The 20,590-nt window shown below is 41.7% G+C and overlaps 1 protein-coding gene across 2 annotated transcripts in view; it reads left to right on the top strand.

Moving 5' to 3' along the window:
* CEP170 (centrosomal protein 170) overlaps positions 1-20,590 on the top strand; it is a 285,415-nt gene that overhangs the window by 46,900 nt on the left and 217,925 nt on the right. For both annotated transcript variants that reach the window (XM_040429409.1, XM_040429408.1), the window contains exons 4-5: positions 7,410-7,488; positions 19,280-19,338. In XM_040429409.1, coding sequence (XP_040285343.1) covers positions 7,410-7,488; positions 19,280-19,338 — 138 coding nt within the window. The remainder of the gene's footprint in view (positions 1-7,409; positions 7,489-19,279; positions 19,339-20,590) is intronic.

The following is a 20,590-nucleotide window of genomic DNA, read 5'->3' as shown; positions in this document are numbered from 1 at the left end:
ATAAAATTGTAAAAAATACAAAAAAAACCCAGACATATTAGGCTACTTTCACACTTGCGGCAGTGTGATCCGACGGGCAGTTCCGTCAAATGCATTGCAAGGACGGATCCGTCTCTCCGCTTGTCATACGGACTGACGGATCCGTCTTGTACATTTTTTCACATTTTTACCGATCTGCGCATGCGCATGCCGGAACAACGGATCCGGCATTCCGGTATTCTGAATGCCGGATCCGGCGCTAATTCATTCCTATGGGAAAAAATGCCGGATCCGGCGTTCAGGCAAGTCTTCAGTTTTTTTCGCCGGAGAGAAAACCGTAGCATGCTGCGGTTTTCTCTTTTGCCTGATCAGTCAAAACGACTGAACTGAAGACATCCTGATGCAAACTGAACGGATTACTCTCCATTCAGAATGCATGGGGATAAAACTGATCAGTTCTTTTCCGGTATAGAGCCCCTGTGACGGAACTCTATGCCGGAAAAGAACAACGCAAGTGTGAAAGTAGCCTTAGGTATTGCTGCATCCTTAAACCCCCTGCTTTATAAAAATTTCACATGATCCAAGCTGTCTGGTGAATTTAGTAAAAAATAAAACCTGTGCCAAAAATGTATTTTTTTTGTTTTATCATCTTAAAACACAAAGTCTAATACTAAGCCATCAAAAAGTCATATGTACCCCAAAATAATACCAATCAAACCATCATCTCATGCTGCAAAAAATGAGCCACCAATCAGACAAAAAATAAATAAATGTGGCTTTCAGAAAATGGAGACACAAAAACATGATTATTTAAAAAAAAATGCTTTGAATATGTAGACATATTTGATATTGTCGCATCAGTAAAAACCTGCTTTATAAAAATAGCACATGATCTAGCCCGTCAGATGAACGCCGTAAAAAAACGAAAAATTTAAACTGTGCCAGAACTTCCCTTTTTTTTTTACCTTGCTTTACAAAAAGCGTAATATAGAGCAATCAAAAATCATATGTACCCCAAAATAGTACCAATAAAACTGTCACCTTATCCCATAATTTCCAAAATGCGGTCACTTTTTGGGATTTTCAACTCTAGGGTTGCATCAGGGGGTCTTTAAATGTCCTAATGCAACTTATCCTAGTGAAATCTGCCCTCCAAAATACATATGGTGCTCCTTTCCTTCTGCGCCCTGCCGTGTGCCCATACAGCAGTTTACGACCACATATGTGGCGTAAACTGCAGAATCAGGGTAATAAATATTAAATTTAGTTTGGCTGTTAAAGGGGTTGGCTGGGTTCAGAGCTAAACCCGGGCATATCCCCATCTTCACCCCTCCAGCCCCCCTGATATGAGCATCGGAGCATTTCTTGCTCGGATGCTCTCCCTTGCCCTGCGCTGAATCGCACAGGGCAAGGCCTTTTTTGTTTATATTATTACACTGCTAGGCAGAGGCTTCCGCTTAGGAGTGTTCCCGGTGACGTCACCGGCTCTGATGGGCGGGCTTTAGCACTGCCTAGCCATTTTGGGCTAGGGCAGCACTAAAGCTGGCCCATTAGTGCCAATTACATCTTGTGGAACACCTAAAATCAGTTTTGAATATCTTGAGCGGTGTAGTTTCTAAAATGGGGTCATTTATGGGTGTTTTCCACTAGGTACTGAACTGGTCCTTTAAAAAAGGGGGTTTTGGAAATTTTCTTAATTTTAGAAGCAAATGTTTTAATTTTTACTTTTTATTTTCAAGTATCTTTTTATTAGAAAAAGAATATATAAGGATACAGAAACAATAATAACGTGGTGTCCCAATCTGCATATAAATCACATACTAGAAAATGAGGACCCTTAGAACACAGCGACCAAGGTAGGGGGAGTGACCGGTAAACCAGGAAGGGGGGAACTGTCCCTACTGAAAACCCTGGTTTACCCTCAGCCCGGGGACAACTCCTGATTGTGGGGTTTCCGCGTCCTCGTACCTGTCCTGATATACCCTCTAATGCCCTGCGTTCCCCCCGATGCTTTTCCCCCCCGAGATGGGTTCATCAGGAGGTATGTAAGAGTAAAATACAGTCCTAAAGCAACAACAGATACAAAGAGATATGCTTGGTCATTGAGTACATTCCCTAGTATTTTCTGCGAGAGTGGTTATGTTTATTTTTTATATTTGTTTCTATTTGTATCTTGTGTGTACTGTAGTCAGCCGTATAGTTAGGTTTGCGATGCTTTTTTATCTACTGTAGATCTAAGTAAAGTATTGTGTTTTAAGGGTCCTCATTTTTCTAGTATGTATCTTTTTATTAGTTTTATGCAAAGTTAAAGACAACAATTAGTACATACAGTAGTCCAAATTAGAGATTAATGACAAGTGTTTAACACACGTCAGTGGTTGATACAATATGGGGTACTGGATAGAATAATACTTGGAAGGTATGAAGAAGGAGAATCTCTTTAGGAGATCCTTTCTGTAATGACAATTATAACAAACTGGTAGGAACAGATGAAGCTAACCTTCCTACATAGGACATAAAAGAGGAAAACAATACATAAGAAAAGACAAGGGAGGGGTAGGGGGGAAGGGAGAGTGGAATAAGATGGGGTGTGGGCTTCATTGAGGTGTACTCTTCATGTGGGGGCGGTGGTACCCACAAAACTAGTGAGGAAAGGTATTGTTTTGCAGTAATCCAGTCTGCCCATATCTTCTGGAAACTACTATGTGATCTAGATTCCCAAGCTGACAGCTCTTCCATGTGGTATATGTGGTTTATCTTATGTAGCCACTGTGTTTAGTGGCAGAAGTCAGATGCTGAAAGAGTCTTCTTTTAGTAAGCGGAATATCTTGTAGTCTAATACTTAGTAGTACTGAAGCTGGAGTTGGGTTTGTAGGCAGAGAACACATAGGCCCCTTGCAGAAGAGCGTTCCTACCGCAGTGAGTCCGCATCGCAGCACCCGGCCTGACCTCCCATCGCTGCCGGGAGTCACATAGCATTATATTGATTTATGATGCTATGTAACCCTTACAGGTCTGGAATGTACTGGATAACACTGTCATAATGCTGCCAGTGTTATCCAGTACATTCCAGAACTGTAAGGGTTACATAGCATTATATTGATTTATGATGCCATGTGACTCCCAGCAGCGATGGGAGGTCAGGGCGGGTGCTGCGATGCGGACTTGCTGCAGGAGGAACGCTCGTCTGCAAGGGGCCATAGTCTTGATCGTCCCCAGGATCTCAGACCAGAAAGGCTGGAGAACAGGGCATGTCCACCACATATATAGATAAGAGCTCTGCGACTTAGAGCATTTCTAGCAATTTTCAGTGCTGAGACAGTTCATTTGTTTAAAGGGAACCTGTCATCAACTTTACGCTGACCATACTGAGGGCAGTATACAGTATTGACAGAAATGCTGATTTCAGTGGTGTGTGACTCATCAGCTAAAAGTAAATGGTTGCTGAGAACCAGCATCATAATGATTGCAGCACAGGCCTTGAAAAGAGTCAAATCTACCTGAGAAGAGTCATGGTTATACATAATCTCCTGCTCTCCCCGTCCATCTGCTGATGGTTGGCAGTTCTCTACTAGAGAGAAAGGGAGAAAACTGGGTAGAAGCCTGTCATCAGCAGGTGGGCAGGGAGAGCAAGAATTCATGAATAACCAGGACTCTTTTTCAAGGCCTTTATTGCAATGATTATGCTGCTGGTTCTCGGCAACCACTTACTTTTAGCTGATGTGTGACACACCGCTGAAATCAGCATTTCTGTCACTACTTTATACTGCCCTCAGTACGGTCAGCATAAAGTTGATGACAGGTTCCCTTTAAGCCTGACTGGAGTGAGATACCACCTGGTGATCAGTTTGAATGCGTTCTCTTGGAGTCTTGTGCAAAGTTGCAGCATATGCAGATGATATTTTTAGAAGTATGACAAACCCCTTGATGGCTTTCCCAGCATTGCAAACTGTACTACAAGACTACAGCTCTATCTCCAACTTTAAGGCCTCATACACACGACAGTATTTTTTCACGGTCCGCAAAACGGGGTTCCGTTGGACCGTGATCCGTGACCGTTTTTTCGTCCGTGGGTCTTCCTTGATTTTTGGAGGATCCACGGACATGAAAAAAAAGTCGTTTTGGTGTCCGTCTGGCCGTGCGGAGCCAAACGGATCCGTCCTGACTTACAATGCAAGTCAATGTGGACAGATCCGTTTGACGTTGACACAATATGGTGCAATTGCAAACTGATCCATCCCCATTGACTTTAATTGTAAAGTCAGGAGTTAATATACCATAGGACCTGAGTTTTCTCCAATCCGATGGTATATTTTAACTTGAAGCGTCCCCATCACCATGGGAACGCCTCTATGTTAGAATATACCATCGGATTTGAGTTACATCGTGAAAACTCATATCCGACAGTATATTCTAACACAGAGGCGTTCCCATGGTGATGGGGACGCTTCAAGTTAGAATATACTAAGAAGTGTGTACATGACTGCCCCCTGCTGCCTGGCAGCACTTGATCTCTTACAGGGGGCTGTGATCCGCACAATTAACCCCTCAGGTGCCGCACCTGAAGGGGTTAATTGTGCGTATCATAGCCCCCTGTAAGAGATCAGGGGCTGCCAGGCAGCAGGGGGCAGACCCCCCTCCCTCCCCAGTTTGAATATCATTGGTGGCCAGTGTGCTGCCCCCCCCCGGCCCCCCCTCCCTCCCTCTATTGTATTATCATTGGTGGCCAGTGTGCGGCCCGGCCCCCCCTCCCTCCCTCTATTGTATTATCATTGGTGGCCAGTGTGCGGCCCCTCCCTCCCTCTATTGTATTATCATTGGTGGCCAGTGTGCGGCCCTCCCTCTACTGTATTAATATCATTGGTGGCCAGTGTGCGGCCTACCCCCCCCCCCCCCCCCCGGTCATTGGTGGCAGCAGAGAGTTCCGATCGGAGTCCCAGTTTAATCGCTGGGGCTCCGATCGGTAACCATGGCAACCAGGACGCTACTGCAGTCCTGGTTGCCATGGTTACTTAGCAATATTAGAAGCATCATACTTACCTGCTGCGCTGTCTGTGACCGGCCGGGACCTCCTCCTACTGGTAAGTGACAGGTCTGTGCGGCACATTGCTTAATGATCTGTCACTTACCAGTAGGAGGTGCTCCCGGCCGCGGGGGGGGGGGGGGGGGCGCACACTGGCCACCAATGATAATACAATAGAGGGAGGGGGGGCCGCACACTGGCTACCAATGATAATACAATAAAGGGGGGGGGGGGGGCACTGGCCTCCAATGATATTAATACAATAGAGGGAGGGGGTGCCGGGGGGGCCGCACTGGCCACCAATGAAATTAAAACTGGGGAGGGAGGGGGGTCTGCCCCCTGCTGCCTGGCAGCCCCTGATCTCTTACAGGGGGCTATGATACGCACAATTAACCCCTTCAGGTGCGGCACCTGAGGGGTTAATTGTGCGGATCACAGTTCCCTGTAAGAGATCGGTGCAGGGGGCAGTCATGTACACAGTTCGTAGTATATTCTAACTAGCAGCGTCCCCATCACTATGGGAACGCCTCTGTGTTAGAATATACTGTCGGATTTGAGTTTTCACTTCGTGAAAACTCAGCTCTGAAAAGGCTTTTATGCAGACGGATCTTCGGATCCGTCTGTATGAAAGTAGCCTACGGACACGGATCACGGACACGGATGCCAATCTTGTGTGCATCCGTGTTTTTTCACGGACCCATTGACTTGAATGGGTCCGTGAACCGTTGTCCGTCCAAAAAATAGGACAGGATACACGGATCACGGAGGCGAATGACAAACGGTGCATTTTCCGAGTTTTCAACGGACCCATTGAAAGTCATTGGGTCCGCAGAAAATCACGGAAAACGGAACAACGGCCACGGGTGCACACAACGGTCATGTGCATGAGGCCTTAAATAAATACAACCAAATCTGAGGCCCTAGGGATCAACATTGAAGAGAAGGAGAAGATGGCTCTCCAGCCTCAATACCCCTTCCAATGTCCCCCCACACATATCTAGGTCTCAAGATCTGCTCCACCTTGAACGACCTATACACTCAATTACGCTCATATCCCTCGCACCTTTCAATCAACTTTTGAGTCTTGGTCCCTCCCATACCTATCCTGGATGGGTCGGAAAAACCTTATCAAGGCAGTTTTACTGCCAAATCTCCTATACCCATTTCAGACGCTCCTGTTCCCCCTCCCGCTCTCCTTCTTGACAATTGGGAAACTCGACAACAAATTTCTCTGGCAAGATGCTCACCCAACACAAATCACGCGGGGGTATGGCATTATCTGATTGGAAACTATATTATGATGCGGTACACCTGGTACTCCAGACTAATGCAAAGGTATAGACTAGACAACATCAAACTGTGGGTTCCCTTAGAAGAATGCCTAGCTACCAGCCCGCTGCACCCCGTTATCTGGGTTATAAACAGTGGCATGCCCAGCCAACAGACTCAGAACCCTATCACTAAGTCCTCACTAAAGATCTGGAGCTCTCTTAAAGATAAACCTAGCCCTCCCACATCTCCACTCATGTCATTGGCAGACCTTCCAGATTTATATCTCCCAAAATTTGCAGACACCCACATAAGACTCTCCGAAACGAGATCCTTACCTGTTCTCTCTGCCTAGACTAGGAAAGCCTACAGACCGATTGGCCACAACTTCTTCATAGAAGGCCCATATTCGGTCACTCTTAACTCCTTATCTCGCAAACCCCATTCCTAAGAGACCTCACTCAATTAGAAAAATTGATAGCCGCTAAGCTCTCCCCAAAACACCTGTTATCACAGATATACAGAATTTGCTACAAAAATTTCTTATAACATCCTAAAAAAAAAATATATTATTTACAAAATGATGTAAACATGAAAGTGGACATAAGTGAAATGTAAACTAATAATTCCTTTATGATGTATCACTTATCTGCCTTAAAAGCTGAGAAATCAAAATTTAGAAAATTGCGAATTTTTCTAGATTTATTGTAATTTTTTTTTTTTTTTAATAAATAAAGGTGAATTATATCGACAAAAAATTTCCACTATGATGAAATACAATGTATTACGAAAAAACAGTCTCAGAATGGTTTGGATAAGTAAAATTATTTTGAAGTTATTACCACATAAAGTGACAGTCAAATTTCCAAAAAACGGCCTGGTCCTCAAGGTGAAAAATGGCAAGGTCCTTAAATCAAACTTTACACCACAAACATGAATTGTTTTGCAGCTTTTACAAAAAGTTTTGCTTAAATGTCTAGGTATGTTACACATAGCTCAGGATCTACTGGTAGATGTTTAAAATGTTCTGAGTATATCTCTATTTCTTAAGTTAACAAAATAAATTAATGACTTGGGCTTGTACTCGGGTTTTGGTATAACATATTCATATTTTTTCATCATTTTGATCTCTCTACAGACATTTGTGAATGATATCCGGATTCTTGAACAAACTTATGTTACTCTGAAGCTTGAAGATAAGCTGAGATTTGGTTATGATATCCTTTTATTTATAAAACCTATTTCATGGTTTCGAAATTTTTAATTACTGGTACATTTGTTATAAACATATTCCCAAATTACTAGAATATTTGCATAATGAGCTATTCATTTATTTTATATAATAGCACAGTGTTCTAATAATAACCTACAAGGGTAGAGAGATTTTAAAAAATTATTTTCCTACTCTTCTGGACCTTATGAGCAGAATTCAGATTGCCATACCTTGTTGTCTGTGAGTTATATTTTCCAATGGTACCATTAACTTTTTGGGGGCAGGAAGAAAAAAAAACAAAAAACAATTCTGCCATTTTTTTGTTTTATATTTTTCCAGATGTTTAGTTTTTCTTTTACTAATATAGCAGAAAAATGCATTGCTGCATTTAATGCGATAACTTTTGATTTTCAGTGTAAATTCATGGAGGTTATTTTGCGGGATGAGGAATATTTTTTAATACTATTATTTTAGGGTACAAGTAAGTACCTGCCTAATTTTATTTTATTTTTTTGGTGGGAGGGGAGTCCGTTATTAGGAAAATTGCCAATTCTCCCATGATCATTGTAATGCTCTATTAAAAGACTCTCAGAGGCTACTTTTGGGTAGAGAGAGTGTTGACTGATAGACATGTCTCTACAACACACTTGAAGACATTTTGTCCAGTTAACAGACTTGGGAAGCATTATTAGACTGAGTGAAGCAGGATGGTCCTCTTTGACTAATTTCCTACCATCTAGGTCTGACCTAGCAGTTAGGAGGTTTTGAAGGCACTGGTTACGTGAGAGCACATGGTCAATAGGCTCTTGATGGTCCAGACAGACCACCAGTAGAGAGAACCGTTTAATCCACCGACGAGTATCACCCCAGTTTTGTTGCCCACCATGTAGACACCGATGGTACTTTCATTACACACCACTGTCTGGTGATGATTGCTTCAGTTCTTAAAGGGGTTATTCAGGGATTGATAATGATGACCTTTACTGAGGATAGGTCACCATTATCACATTGGGGAGAGTGTCTGAGTCTCAGCACCCCCACCATCTGTTGAGCGCAGCCCGCTCCCGGCAGCTTTCCAAGCACAGCACTTATATAGCGGCTGTGCTTGATATTGCAGCTCAGCCCTATTGACTTAAATTGGACTAATCTGCAACTTGGCTGACTTCTCCTAACAGCTGATCATCGAGGACCCCCGCCGATTTGATATTGATGATCTATCTAGAAGATAGATCATCAGTATAAATTCCCAGATAACCTCTTTAATGATTTGTTGGGGACAACTCCTGCCTTGTGTTGTCTCTCATTGCAAGGCTTCCAACTGTTGTTATTCAGCATGATAATGCTCACCCACACACAGCAAAAGTTTCGAAGGAATGTATTTGCCAATCCGGTCGACATATTTATTGCCAATTGAGCATTTATGGGACTAGCTGGGACATCAGCTTTGGTAGCCTACAAGCATGCAGGATCTACAGGCCCAGCCACAACATCTGTAGGAAAATGTGTCATAGGATACTTCACAGAATCTCTATACCTCTGTCTTGTATCTAGGCTAGAAGACGACCAACAAGGTCATGAAAAAGTATTCATACCCTTTGAACTTTTCACGTTGCACCCACAAACTTTAATGTGTTTTATTGGGATTTTATATGATAGACCAACACAAAGTAGCAAGTACCGTATGTGTGAGGTGTAAAGAAAGTGATACATGGTTTTCAAAATCTGGAAAGTGTGGCATGTATTCAGTCCCCCTAAGTCACTACTTTAACCACATTTCAATTACAACGGCAAGTCTTTTGGGGTTTGTCTCTACTAGCTTTGCACATCTAGAGGCTGAAATGTTTGCTCATTCTTCTTTGCAAAATAGCTCAAGCTCAGTCAGTTTGGATGGAGAGCATCTGTAAACAGCAAATTTCAATTCTTGTCACAGTTTCTTAATGGGATTTAGGTCTAGGCTTTGACTGGGCCATTCGAACATTTAAAAATATGCTTTGATATAAACCAGAAGCTCTGGCTGTATGTTTAGGGTCATTGTACTGCTGGAAGGTGAACCTCAGTCTCAAGTCTTTTGCAGCCCCTACCATATTTAACTCCATCCATCTTCCCATCAACTCTGACCAGCTTTCCTGTCCCTACTGAAGAAAACCATCCACGCTGCATGATGCTGCCATCACCATGTTTCATGGTGAGGATGATGTTTTCAGGGTGAGGTGCAGTGTTAGTTTTCCTCCACACATACGTAGAGACTTATCAAAACTGGTGTAAAGGAAAACTAGCATAGTTACCCATAGAAACCAATCAGATTCCACCTTTCAACTGTGAGAGCTCCTTAGGAAAATTAAAGGTGGACTCTGATTGGTTGCTATAGGCAACTAAGCCAGTTTTTCTTTATACCAGTTATGATAAATCTCCCTCATCGTGTTTTGCATTTAGGCCAAAAAGTTCAGCTTTGGTCTCATCTTACCAAAGCACCTTGTTCCACATGTTTGTTCTGTCCCTTACATGGCTTGTTTCAAACTGCAAACGAGTCTTATGGCTTGCTTTCAAAAATGTCTTTCTTCTTGCACTCTTCCATAAAGGCCAGATTAGTGGAGTACACGACTAATAGTTGTCCGATGGACAGATTCTCCCACCTGAGCTGTGGATCTCTACAGTTTCTCCAGAGTGACCATGGGCCTCTTGTCTGCTTCTCTAATTAGTGCTCTCCTTGCCTGGTTGTCAGTTTAGGTGGATGGCCATTTCTTGGTAGGTTTCCGTTTTTGTAAATAATAGATAGGCAGGCACTCTTTATCTGGTTGCTACATAAAATATATTTATTATTGAAGGTAAAATTAGGTATTTTATTCAACTGCGGTTTATAATATCGATATCGCGTCTAAAAAGAATTGGTTTTAATTATGGATGTCTTTCAACAGTCCAACTGGTGAATTATGTCCAAGTTCTTCTAATGGTATATCAAAACAAGTTGTGGAGATACCATAAGAGTTTTGTAAAAAGGGGATGACATAACCTATTTTTTAAGTGGATATCCAGAGGAGATAAAAAGGAATGTAGGATCTTAAGTTCGTCCAATGTAGGTTATGGAAAGTTTATATTGCAATATTTGTGTAAATAATTAGTATCAGTAGAGTTGGTTAGTCAGAATAAATAGTTTGCGGTATGATGAGCATTTTGGTGATAAGGTTTCCGTGACAGGGTGAGTCACCTAAGACAGAGCACCACCCCACAGCTGTTTTCACTTGTTGCAGTGTTGTTGTTGTTGGTAATGACCACACCTCTTGTCTCAGGTGTAGCTTGTGGTCATTACTGCTCCTCTATTTAGTCTGGACTCACACTTCATACCATGCGGTTGATATTATCTGCCTGGAATTGGAAGAGCTGGTGTGTGGTCCTCATTTGAGTTCCTGCTCATCCATTTTCTATTGCAGATAAGTGTACTTCCCTTTGTATTTTGTTGTTCCCATTTACTCGTTGTTTACTAGGCATCAGGGAGACGCTGGTTCGTTCATCTGGGAAAGAACCAGTGGTCTCAGACCCTGTCACTACTCCTAGGGCTATTCAGGGTTTCTAGGGCCTAGGTTTCCGGTGTATGAATATTCCCACCTTCAGGGTCTATTCATACTGACAGGAGTCAGGGCTAGGTTTAGGGTTTCCTAGGTAGTGACTGTTTCCTTTTCCCTAGCCATGAGGCCTAGTTTCTGGTCTTTTTCCTTCTGTTGTCATTCTATGTACCTCCCCTCCCCCTACATTGTGACAACAGTATCTCACAAAAGTGAGTACACCCCTCATATTTTTGTAAATATTTTATTATATCTTTTCATGGGACAACACTGAAGATATGACACTTTGATACAATGTAAAGTAGTCAGTGTACAGTTTGTATAACAGTGTAAATTTGGTATGCCCTCAAAATATATCAACACACAGCCATTAATGTCTAAAACGCTGGCAACAAAAGTGAGTACACTCTTAAGTAAAAATGGCCAAATTGTACCCAATTAGCCATTTTCCCTCCCTGGTGTCATGTGACTCGTTAGTGTTACAAGGTCTCAGGTGTGAATGGGGAGCAGGCATGTTACATTTGGTGTTATTGCTCTCACACACTCTCTAATACTGGTCACTGGAAGTTGATCATGGCAAAGAACTCTCTGAGGATCTGAAAAAAATAATTGTTGTTTTACATAAAGATGGTATAGGCCAGTGATGGGCAAACTGCTGCTCTACAGCTGTTGTAAAACTACAAATCCCATCATGCCCTGTTGTAGACTGATAGCTGTAGGCAGAGTGGGCATAATGGGCGTTGTAGTTTTACAACAGCTGGAAAGCCGCAGTTTGCCTATCCCTGGTCTAGGCTATTGGTGGCGAACCTTTTGGATGGGTGCCAGAGGCGACACTCAGAGCCCTCTCTGTGGGCACCCGCACCGTGGAAAAAGTCTATGGTGTACCAATATGCCTCAGACTTTCGCTGCTATTCATCAGCGCAGGGCGCACTGTGAGCAGCACAAGTAGTGTATTGGATGTAGGCAGGAAATTATAGCTAAATGATAAAGTACATGGAAGATATACTGTATTGATATTCAGGATAAATTGCCATGTTAAACAAAAATCACAGAAAAGAGAAAAAACTAAGATAAAAACATCCTGCACGATATGATAAATAAATGTGTGGATGTCCCTGGCTAAATTTCTGAAAAAAATCACAGAAAAAAAGATAATAATGCACTAACAAAATAGATGCAAGCATTATATATGGATTAAGCCCTCACTCTGATGTAATAAAATCGCCGTGTTGGCACTTTGCGATAAATAATTGGATTTTGGGTTGCAGTTTGGGCACTTGGTCTCTAAACGGTTTACCATCACTGGTCTAGGCTATCAGAATATTGCCAACACCCTGAAACTGAGCTGCAGCATGGTTGCCAAGACCATACATCGGTTTAACAAGACAGGTTCCACTCAGAACAGACCTCGCCATTGTCAACCAAAGAAGATGAGTGCATGTGCTCAGTGTCATATCTAGAGGTAATCTTTCCAAAATAGACATATGAGTGCTACCAGCTTTGCTGCAGAAGTTAAAGGGGTGGGGTCAGCCAGTCAGTGCTTAGACCATACACCACACACTGCATCAAATTGGTCTTCAGTACTGACATCCCAAAAGGAAGCCTCTTCTAAAGATGATGCACAAGAAAGCATCATGCATTTTGCTGAAGACAAGCAGACTAAGGACATGGATTACTGGAACCGTGTTCTGTGGTCTGATGAGACCAAGATAAACTTACTGAATTTTTCGCCCTATAAGACTCACTGGCCCATAAGACACATACACAGAGCCTTCACCACTTCCCAGTCCTGCGGTACTAATGAGCACTTCCATAATTGAAGCGCTCATTAGTATTCACCCCATAAGACGCCGGGACATTTCCCCCCACTTTAGGCGAGAAAAAATGCGTCTTATGGTGCGAGAAATGTGTTATTTGGTTTAGATGGTGTCAAGCGTGCAGGTGGGCAGTACAAAGACAATTGTGTCTACAGTCAAGCATGGTGGTGGGAGTGTCATGGTTTGAGGCTGCATGAGTGCTGCCAGTTGTGGAGAGCTACAGTTCACTGAGGGAACCATGAATGCCAACATGTACTGTGACATACTGAAGCAGAGCATGATCCCCTCCCTTTGTAAACACTGCCGCAGGGTAGTATTCCAACATGATAATAACCCCAAACACACCTCCAAGACGACCACTGCCTTGCTAAAGAAACTGAGGGTAAAGGTGCTGGACTGGCCAAGCATGTCTTTAGACCTAAACCCTATTGAGCATCTGTGGGGCATCCTCAAACGGAAGGTGGAGGAGAGAAAGGTCTCTAACATCCACCAGCTCCATGATGTCTTCATGGAGGACTGGAAGAGGATTCTAGTAGCAACCTGTGAAGCGCTAGTGAAATCCATGCCCAAGAGAGTTAAGGTAGTGCTGGAACATAATAGTGGCTACACAAAATATTGACACTTTGGGCACAATTTGGCCATCTCACTTAGGGGTGTACTCACTTTTGTTGCCAGCGTTTTAGGCATAATGGCTGTGTGTTGAGCTATTTTTTTTTAGGTTTACACTGTTTAGGTTTACACTGTTCTACAAGCTGTACACTGACTACTTTACATTGTATCAAAGTGTCATATCTTCAGTGTTGTCCCATGAAACGATATAATAAAATATTTACAAAAATGTGAGGGGTGTACTCACTTTTGTGAGATACTGTTTGGAGAGGAGGTGACAAAGTGTAATAAAACATTTTCTATATTGCATATATTTCACTTTTGTAATATATTCTACCTTTAAAAATAGGCACCTGATGTTCAGTTGCCTATAGCTCTTTAGAATGTGTACACAAGGCTAAAACCTTGTATATACTGATGCGAGGCATTAGCAGAGGCATATGGCTCCTCTTGCCTATGTCTGCTCCGCTAAAGCTTGACATAGCACGTCTATGCCAGGCTTTAGCAGAGCGGAGCTGGCACATATAGTAGTAGTAGGGATGTGGTCTCCTGCTTGTGCATCGCTCACTGCAGCCCCACAATGGGATCTGTACACTCATACTCTGCTAACATGTCAGTGGTGGACAGGGGAGGTCCATATTAATTTTGTTATTGGTACCTATGAGATCTATGTATGCCTCCTGCATTGAGTTGATATGCCTTTTATAAATAAAAGCTTTACCACTCATTGCTTTGTGACCAGATGCATTCTGATCCTGAAAAATGACTTAATCACCAATTCTTATTATCTATTATTCGAATCTGAAAAATGTCCAAAGGTTGTATGTACATCTCTACAGTATACTGACCATTGAGGTAATAATTACTTTTCCAATTGGTCCATTAACTTGACATGCCACCCCATATCATAAATGAGTGGAGAAATGTCATCTTTATATGTTTTATTAGCATGGCACCAGACAAAAGTACCTGCCTTATCATCTTGGTATGCAGATTTGTTATTCTTCACTGAATATCACTTTTATCCAATTATCACACTCCATGGTTGGCGCTCTTTTGCTCACTGGGATATGGCTTTTGTATATGCAAATCCTATTTCATGCAACATTAAAAATGCTTGTTTGTCGGCAGCACATCACTCTGTGTAGATAAATAAAAACTGTATGGGAAGAAACATTTGTATTACTGATTGTTTGTCCCCATGCTAACGATAATTGTGTGTAATTGCAGGTAAAGGCTTGTTTACATCTGCGTTAGAGGCTCAGTTCGTCGGAAAAAGTTCTGGGTGCTAACCTTTTGTCTGGTAAAAAATCAGGTTCCTGAACGGAAACAGAATGGGGTCTGTTGTAGTCATTGGAGTCTGTTCAGCTCCGTTTGTATCAGTTGTGTGTCCGGCACTTCTGTTATTTTCATTCTTTTCCACGAACAGAGTATAACATGGAAATAATTAGCGGTGGTGTGTTACTGTCGATTGGCTTTTGTTAGGCGGCAGTATAAAAGGACCATTAAAGAGGAGCTTTCATCCCACTGGACATGCTTGTTTTAATAGCTACTTTTATTCCCCATGTAATAACAATTCTGGGGCATCTATTCTTATGGCTATATGTTGTGTCATTCCTTTATTATTTCTACTAGAAGTTATGAATGAATTGCTAGCAGCCTGCAGTAAGGGTACAGAGGGGAGGTAACCAGTAGAGATGAGCAAATTTCATATTTAGAAATTTGTTCACGCTTCGTTTACTGGCAAAAGGTGAATTGCATTATGGATTCTGTTACCACGGACCATAATGCAATTCTATGACTGAATGCATAACGGAATGCCTTTAGAGGCATTCCGTCATAATAGAAGTCTGTGGCTTGCATAACGGATCCGTCCTGTTTCCGTTATGCAGGGAAGTCCTCTCCTCTAAAGGCATTCCGTCATAGAATTACGTTATGGTCCGTGGTAACGGAATCCATAACGCAATTCACCTTTTACCAGTAAACGAATCGCAAACGCATTTCATAACCGGAAATTCGCTCCTCTCTAGTAACCAGTTGGGGGTGTGTACCTGCACAGTCTGAAAATGGCAGCACTGAATGGATACAGTGAGTCTGCTCAGGTACACATCCCCAACTTGTTACCACCCCTCTGTACCCTTACTGAAGGCTAAAAGCAATGTATTTATAACTTCTAGTAGAAATAATAAAGGAATGGCACAACATAGAGCCATAATAATAGATTTTACGGAACGGTTATTACATGGGGAATGCATGACGCTATTAAAACAGGCATGTCAGGAGTGGGGACAGGTCCTCTTTAAACAGTAATCGAACAACAATGCAGAAATCCAAAGGGTTTTCTTTTTCTCTCGACAGTATGTTTCACAAAACCAGAATGCCCCAGCTATTAAACAAATGTTGTTTTGCAAGATATCTGTGATTTATATATTTACTATGTCGAATTATCTTCTATATAAAATGAATCTTCATTATAAAAGAGAGGATCCTAGAAAAATAAAATATAAAATGATCGCATCCTCTAGGCCAGGGGTCAGCAACCTTTGGCACTCCAGCTGTTGTGAAACTACAATTCCCAGCATGCTCCATTTATTTCTATGGGAGTTCTGAGAAGAGCAGAGCAAGTATGCATGCTGGGAGTTGTAGTTTCACAACAGCTGAAGTGCCAGAGGTTGCCTACCCCTGCTCTAGGCTGACATATCACCTCTAAGTTCTTTGATAAGGAATCTTAATTCGTTTTGTGCAATCGATGAAACAAGGGACAGATATTTATGTAAAAATATATGTAATAATTTATTTATAAATGAGTAAAATCCAATACAAAACAGACATAAGATGAATGGATAGACAAATTGACAAACTACCAACAAACCACCACTAGATGGTGGTGTAACCCAATATTACTTTCTCACCAGCACAGAATTATCAGAAAACCAATGAAATATATATCATACAAAATTGAAGATAAAAAAGGATAAACACGGATTAATACAGGAAGATCCACTGTCTCCTTATGATTAATCAAAAATATATATGATATTAATATGATATTATACCCCACTCGGCAATCAGACTATGGAAATATAATTTCTTAGGGTTTTTTACTCTACTCAGATAATGTCTAATCTCCCATTAGCAATATGCATCTTTGGGAGGTGTTTAGCACTATATGTTCCCACAGTATGGGGACTCTTGACTATATGCTGAGAGGAATATCTTATTAATACCATGGACAGTAAGTACAATATACGTTACAGGTCAAGGATGGACAGGTTTCGGATGTGATCAGTTCTCAAAACTTTTCCAGTAGAAAAAAATGAATCCGAGTTTCTTTGTGGTGAATCCTTCTTATGGACAATTTTTTTCTGTGCCAATGTTTCTTTGTATCAAGTATTTTTTTCTTGTGTTGTAGTTGTAGTTCTTTGTTTTTAGTTTAGTTCTTAGTCCCTAACCTCTTAAATGCATACTTTATACCCCATGTTATCTAAGAACTCATCTCCTTCTAGATTAGGGATTTCCAATCAGACAAGGTGGGTGTATTCGTATGCAGATAACAATGATGTCATTTTAACCCTTGAAATACTGGTGAAAATGACATACTATTATCCATCTACCTCCAGATGGCACTGTTGTACCACATAACAATTTCAGACATTTAAGAATTAACACACATAAATGGCTTCATTACACAACTTAAACTTTAACCTTTCCTAACTTAGATCAATTAGGAGGGATACCTATTTGACACTTTAGAATCACTTCCCCAGACATCACGGATCCAGCTTGACAGTTAACATACCATCTTATTTATGGTCAGATAAGAGAACAATAACTTTTCTCCTGGTTTGTGTACCCTAACTGTCTCAGCTATTGAGTAATGATGTTTGAAATAACATCAGCTCCTCTGAATGGATCCTATTAGGAAAATTCAACTTAAATGCTCTTCTACATCTCCTAAAATTATATATCCACTTAGTGAGATACACACGGTATAAAATATACATTAACAATATTTGGGTATAATATATCAATATTGCATAATATGTATGAATCATTAATAAGTTCAAACGCTAAATAAATGTTCACAGGAATATATATATATAATGTGTGTGTATGAATAGATATCTATTCCACACCAGATGTATTTTATGGACATCTCTTCTTATCAGATCATGGTTTAGCCATGAAACACCCATTGTTCTTCAGACAAACATGTTTAGAGAAACCAGTTACATTCCCAATAGATAAATCCATGTCTCTAAACAATAATGAATAGTATAATGTTCTCTATATATTCACTTTTAATACATTGAACTTGCCATGAACCCATCTTGGGTTATTTCAGGTTCATGCTGATCACATGCTGTTAAAGTCAATGATCATCCATATTGAATATACAGGGTGGGCCATTTATATGGATACACCTTAATAAAATGGGAATGGTTGGTGATATTAACTTCCTGTTTCTGGCACATTAGTATATGTGAAGGGGGAAACTTTTCAAGATTGGTGGTGACAATGGTGGCCATTTTGAAGTCGGCCATTTTGAATCCAACTTTTGTTTTTTCAATAGGAAGAGGGTCATGTGACACATCAAACTTATTGGGAATTTCACACGAAAAACAATGGTGTGCTTGGTTTTAACGTAACTTTATTCTTTCATGAGTTATTTACAAGTTTCTCTTTGTTTACAGCCATTGACATGTCGCCGAGGTTAACACGTGAGGAGCGGATAGAAATTGTGTTTGATGTCTGGTGAATGCAGTAACCGGGTCATTGCAGCAGATTTCAATGCAAGACACCCTACGAGACCACCCATCTCCCATGCTACAGTTAGCAAACTGCTTGCTAAGTTTCGTGAAACTGGTTTAGTTTTGGATTTGACAAAATGTGTAACGCATGAAATCTGTCTCTAATGAAGAAACATCAGTGGCTGTCCTAGCTTTATTCAGCAAAAGCCCACAGCGTAGCACTCGCCGCATGTCACTGGAGAGTGGCATTAGTGGAACATCCCTTCGGCGGATATTAGCTACTCACAAATGGCACCCTTACAAACTCCAGCTACTGCAGCATCTCAATGAGGATGACCCAGATCGGTGCACTGAATTTGCAGAATGGGCAAAACAAAAATTGGAACAGGACCCTCAGTTTACGCAGAAGATTTTGTTCAGTGATGAGGCAAACTTTTATGTGAATGGTTAACAAACAGATGGTTAACGTCACATCTACACCCGGCGCAGGCGCATTGAGAAGGGGGACGCTCGCTCGGCCGCTCCTTCCTCAATGCGCCTGCGCCAGGTGTAGATGTGACGTCATCGGCGCAGGCGCATTGAGGATGGAGCGGCCGAGCGAGCGTCCGCCTCTCAGTGTGCCTGCGCCGACTGAAGACAGGTACGGCGCAGGCGCCAGATTTTGAATGCAATAAGGGCCAGCAGAGAGAGATCCCGTCCGCTGGCCCTGTCAATCAACATGCGGAGGGGGCGTCTTTAGAATAGGAGGATGTGCCGCCCTACTTGCTGGTAGCAAGGTAATTTGCATATTTTAAAAGTACGTTTTTAACATAATCTGCTGAACCAAAATGATTAATTACAGTATGTATGCATAAATCGCAGTATAGGGATTATAAGTAACCAAAAAAAAACTGTTTAGTGAGGTGACAGAAGCCCTTTGACATACAGAGAAATCAATGGTTGTATGAAGGGATTTGGGGATTTCAAACTTTGTTTCTGAAAAACTAAGCTCTATCCCTTGCAGCGGTGATTAAATGACACAGTATTTCAATTGTTATTTCCTTAATACAAATATATACATACCAACCTTTTTACTGTACTACGTGGAGAATTGAAGGTACCTGAAGAGGCTCTAAAGGTAATGACATTTGTTATGAATCGTCTTTGACCCATATGAGTTATATATTATTTGTGTAAATTGTTCTGAATTGTATTGTATCATAAATGTATTTTATATTTTGTATAAATCCAGACCAGACCCCTCTACACATTCCTGCTAATTATATTTCTAGGAAGACAAAAATGGCCCTGTGACCTGGATGCAAAACAAGGGATATGTTTTTCCAAACTATTCTTCGCATGTGATGGTGGTTTCAGCCCTGGGAACCCGAGAATGAAATATTGCTTCCAATTAAAGGGGTTATCCCATCTTAGACAATGGGGACATATCGCTAGTATATTCCCCCATTGTCTGATAGGTGTGGGTCCCACCTCTAGGACCCGCACCTACAAGGAGAACGGAGCTGGGGAGAGTTGTGGCTGGAGGACCCCGGATTTCCCGGAGTCCGTCCACCACCAGGTGCAGCTCCCCGCCTCTCCCATTAAAGTGAATGGGAGCGCACCGCGCATGCGCGGCCACCGCTCCTATTCATTTCTATGGGGCAGACGTAAAAAGCAGAGCCAGCGCTCGGCTATTTTCGGCAGCTCCATAGAAATGAATGGAGGGCGGCTGTTCATGCACAGTGCTCCCTCCTCAACTTTCTCTGCTCCGTTCTCCTTGTAGGTGCGGGTCCCAGAGGTGGGACCCGCACCTATCAGACAATGGGGGCATATCCTAGCGATATGCCCCCATTGTCTAAGATGGGATAACCCCTTTAATCATATTTTATATGCATGTTTGTTATCCCTAGATTGGTAAAAATATGATTGCAAATTTGCTTGTCATATTATCTTTGTAGTATATGTCTACCAAAAGTTATGGTACAATCTAAAATTGTCGTAGCTGGTGACTTTGTGCATTTGATTATCCAGCCTCTAGTCACATGACCAAGGGGAGGGCTAAGTGAGCCAGTCATAGACCACATAAAAATGTCACATGACATACACACAGGGTCAGACACTGGTGATACACCTAGATTGTAGGTCTGATCAGTTTTTCAATGGGATATTCTCCTGGCATGGATCACTCGCCAATCTAATTGGTATGCAATATTATTATTTTTTTAATGTATTGTTTGAATGTCTGTCTGTCTCTTTTTTTGGGACATTTTAAGCACTGCACCTTTTTGTTTTTTAAATCTTAAATTTAACCTCCTAAACTCAGGGGACATTATTGCATTTTAAACCCCTTGGTGACATAATTATTTTAGCCTTAAGGGCCAATAATATGT

This window comes from Bufo bufo, chromosome 4 (assembly GCF_905171765.1).
Source record: "Bufo bufo chromosome 4, aBufBuf1.1, whole genome shotgun sequence".
Classification (NCBI taxonomy): Eukaryota; Metazoa; Chordata; class Amphibia; order Anura; family Bufonidae; genus Bufo; species Bufo bufo.
This window is presented reverse-complemented; position numbering and strand designations above follow the sequence as displayed.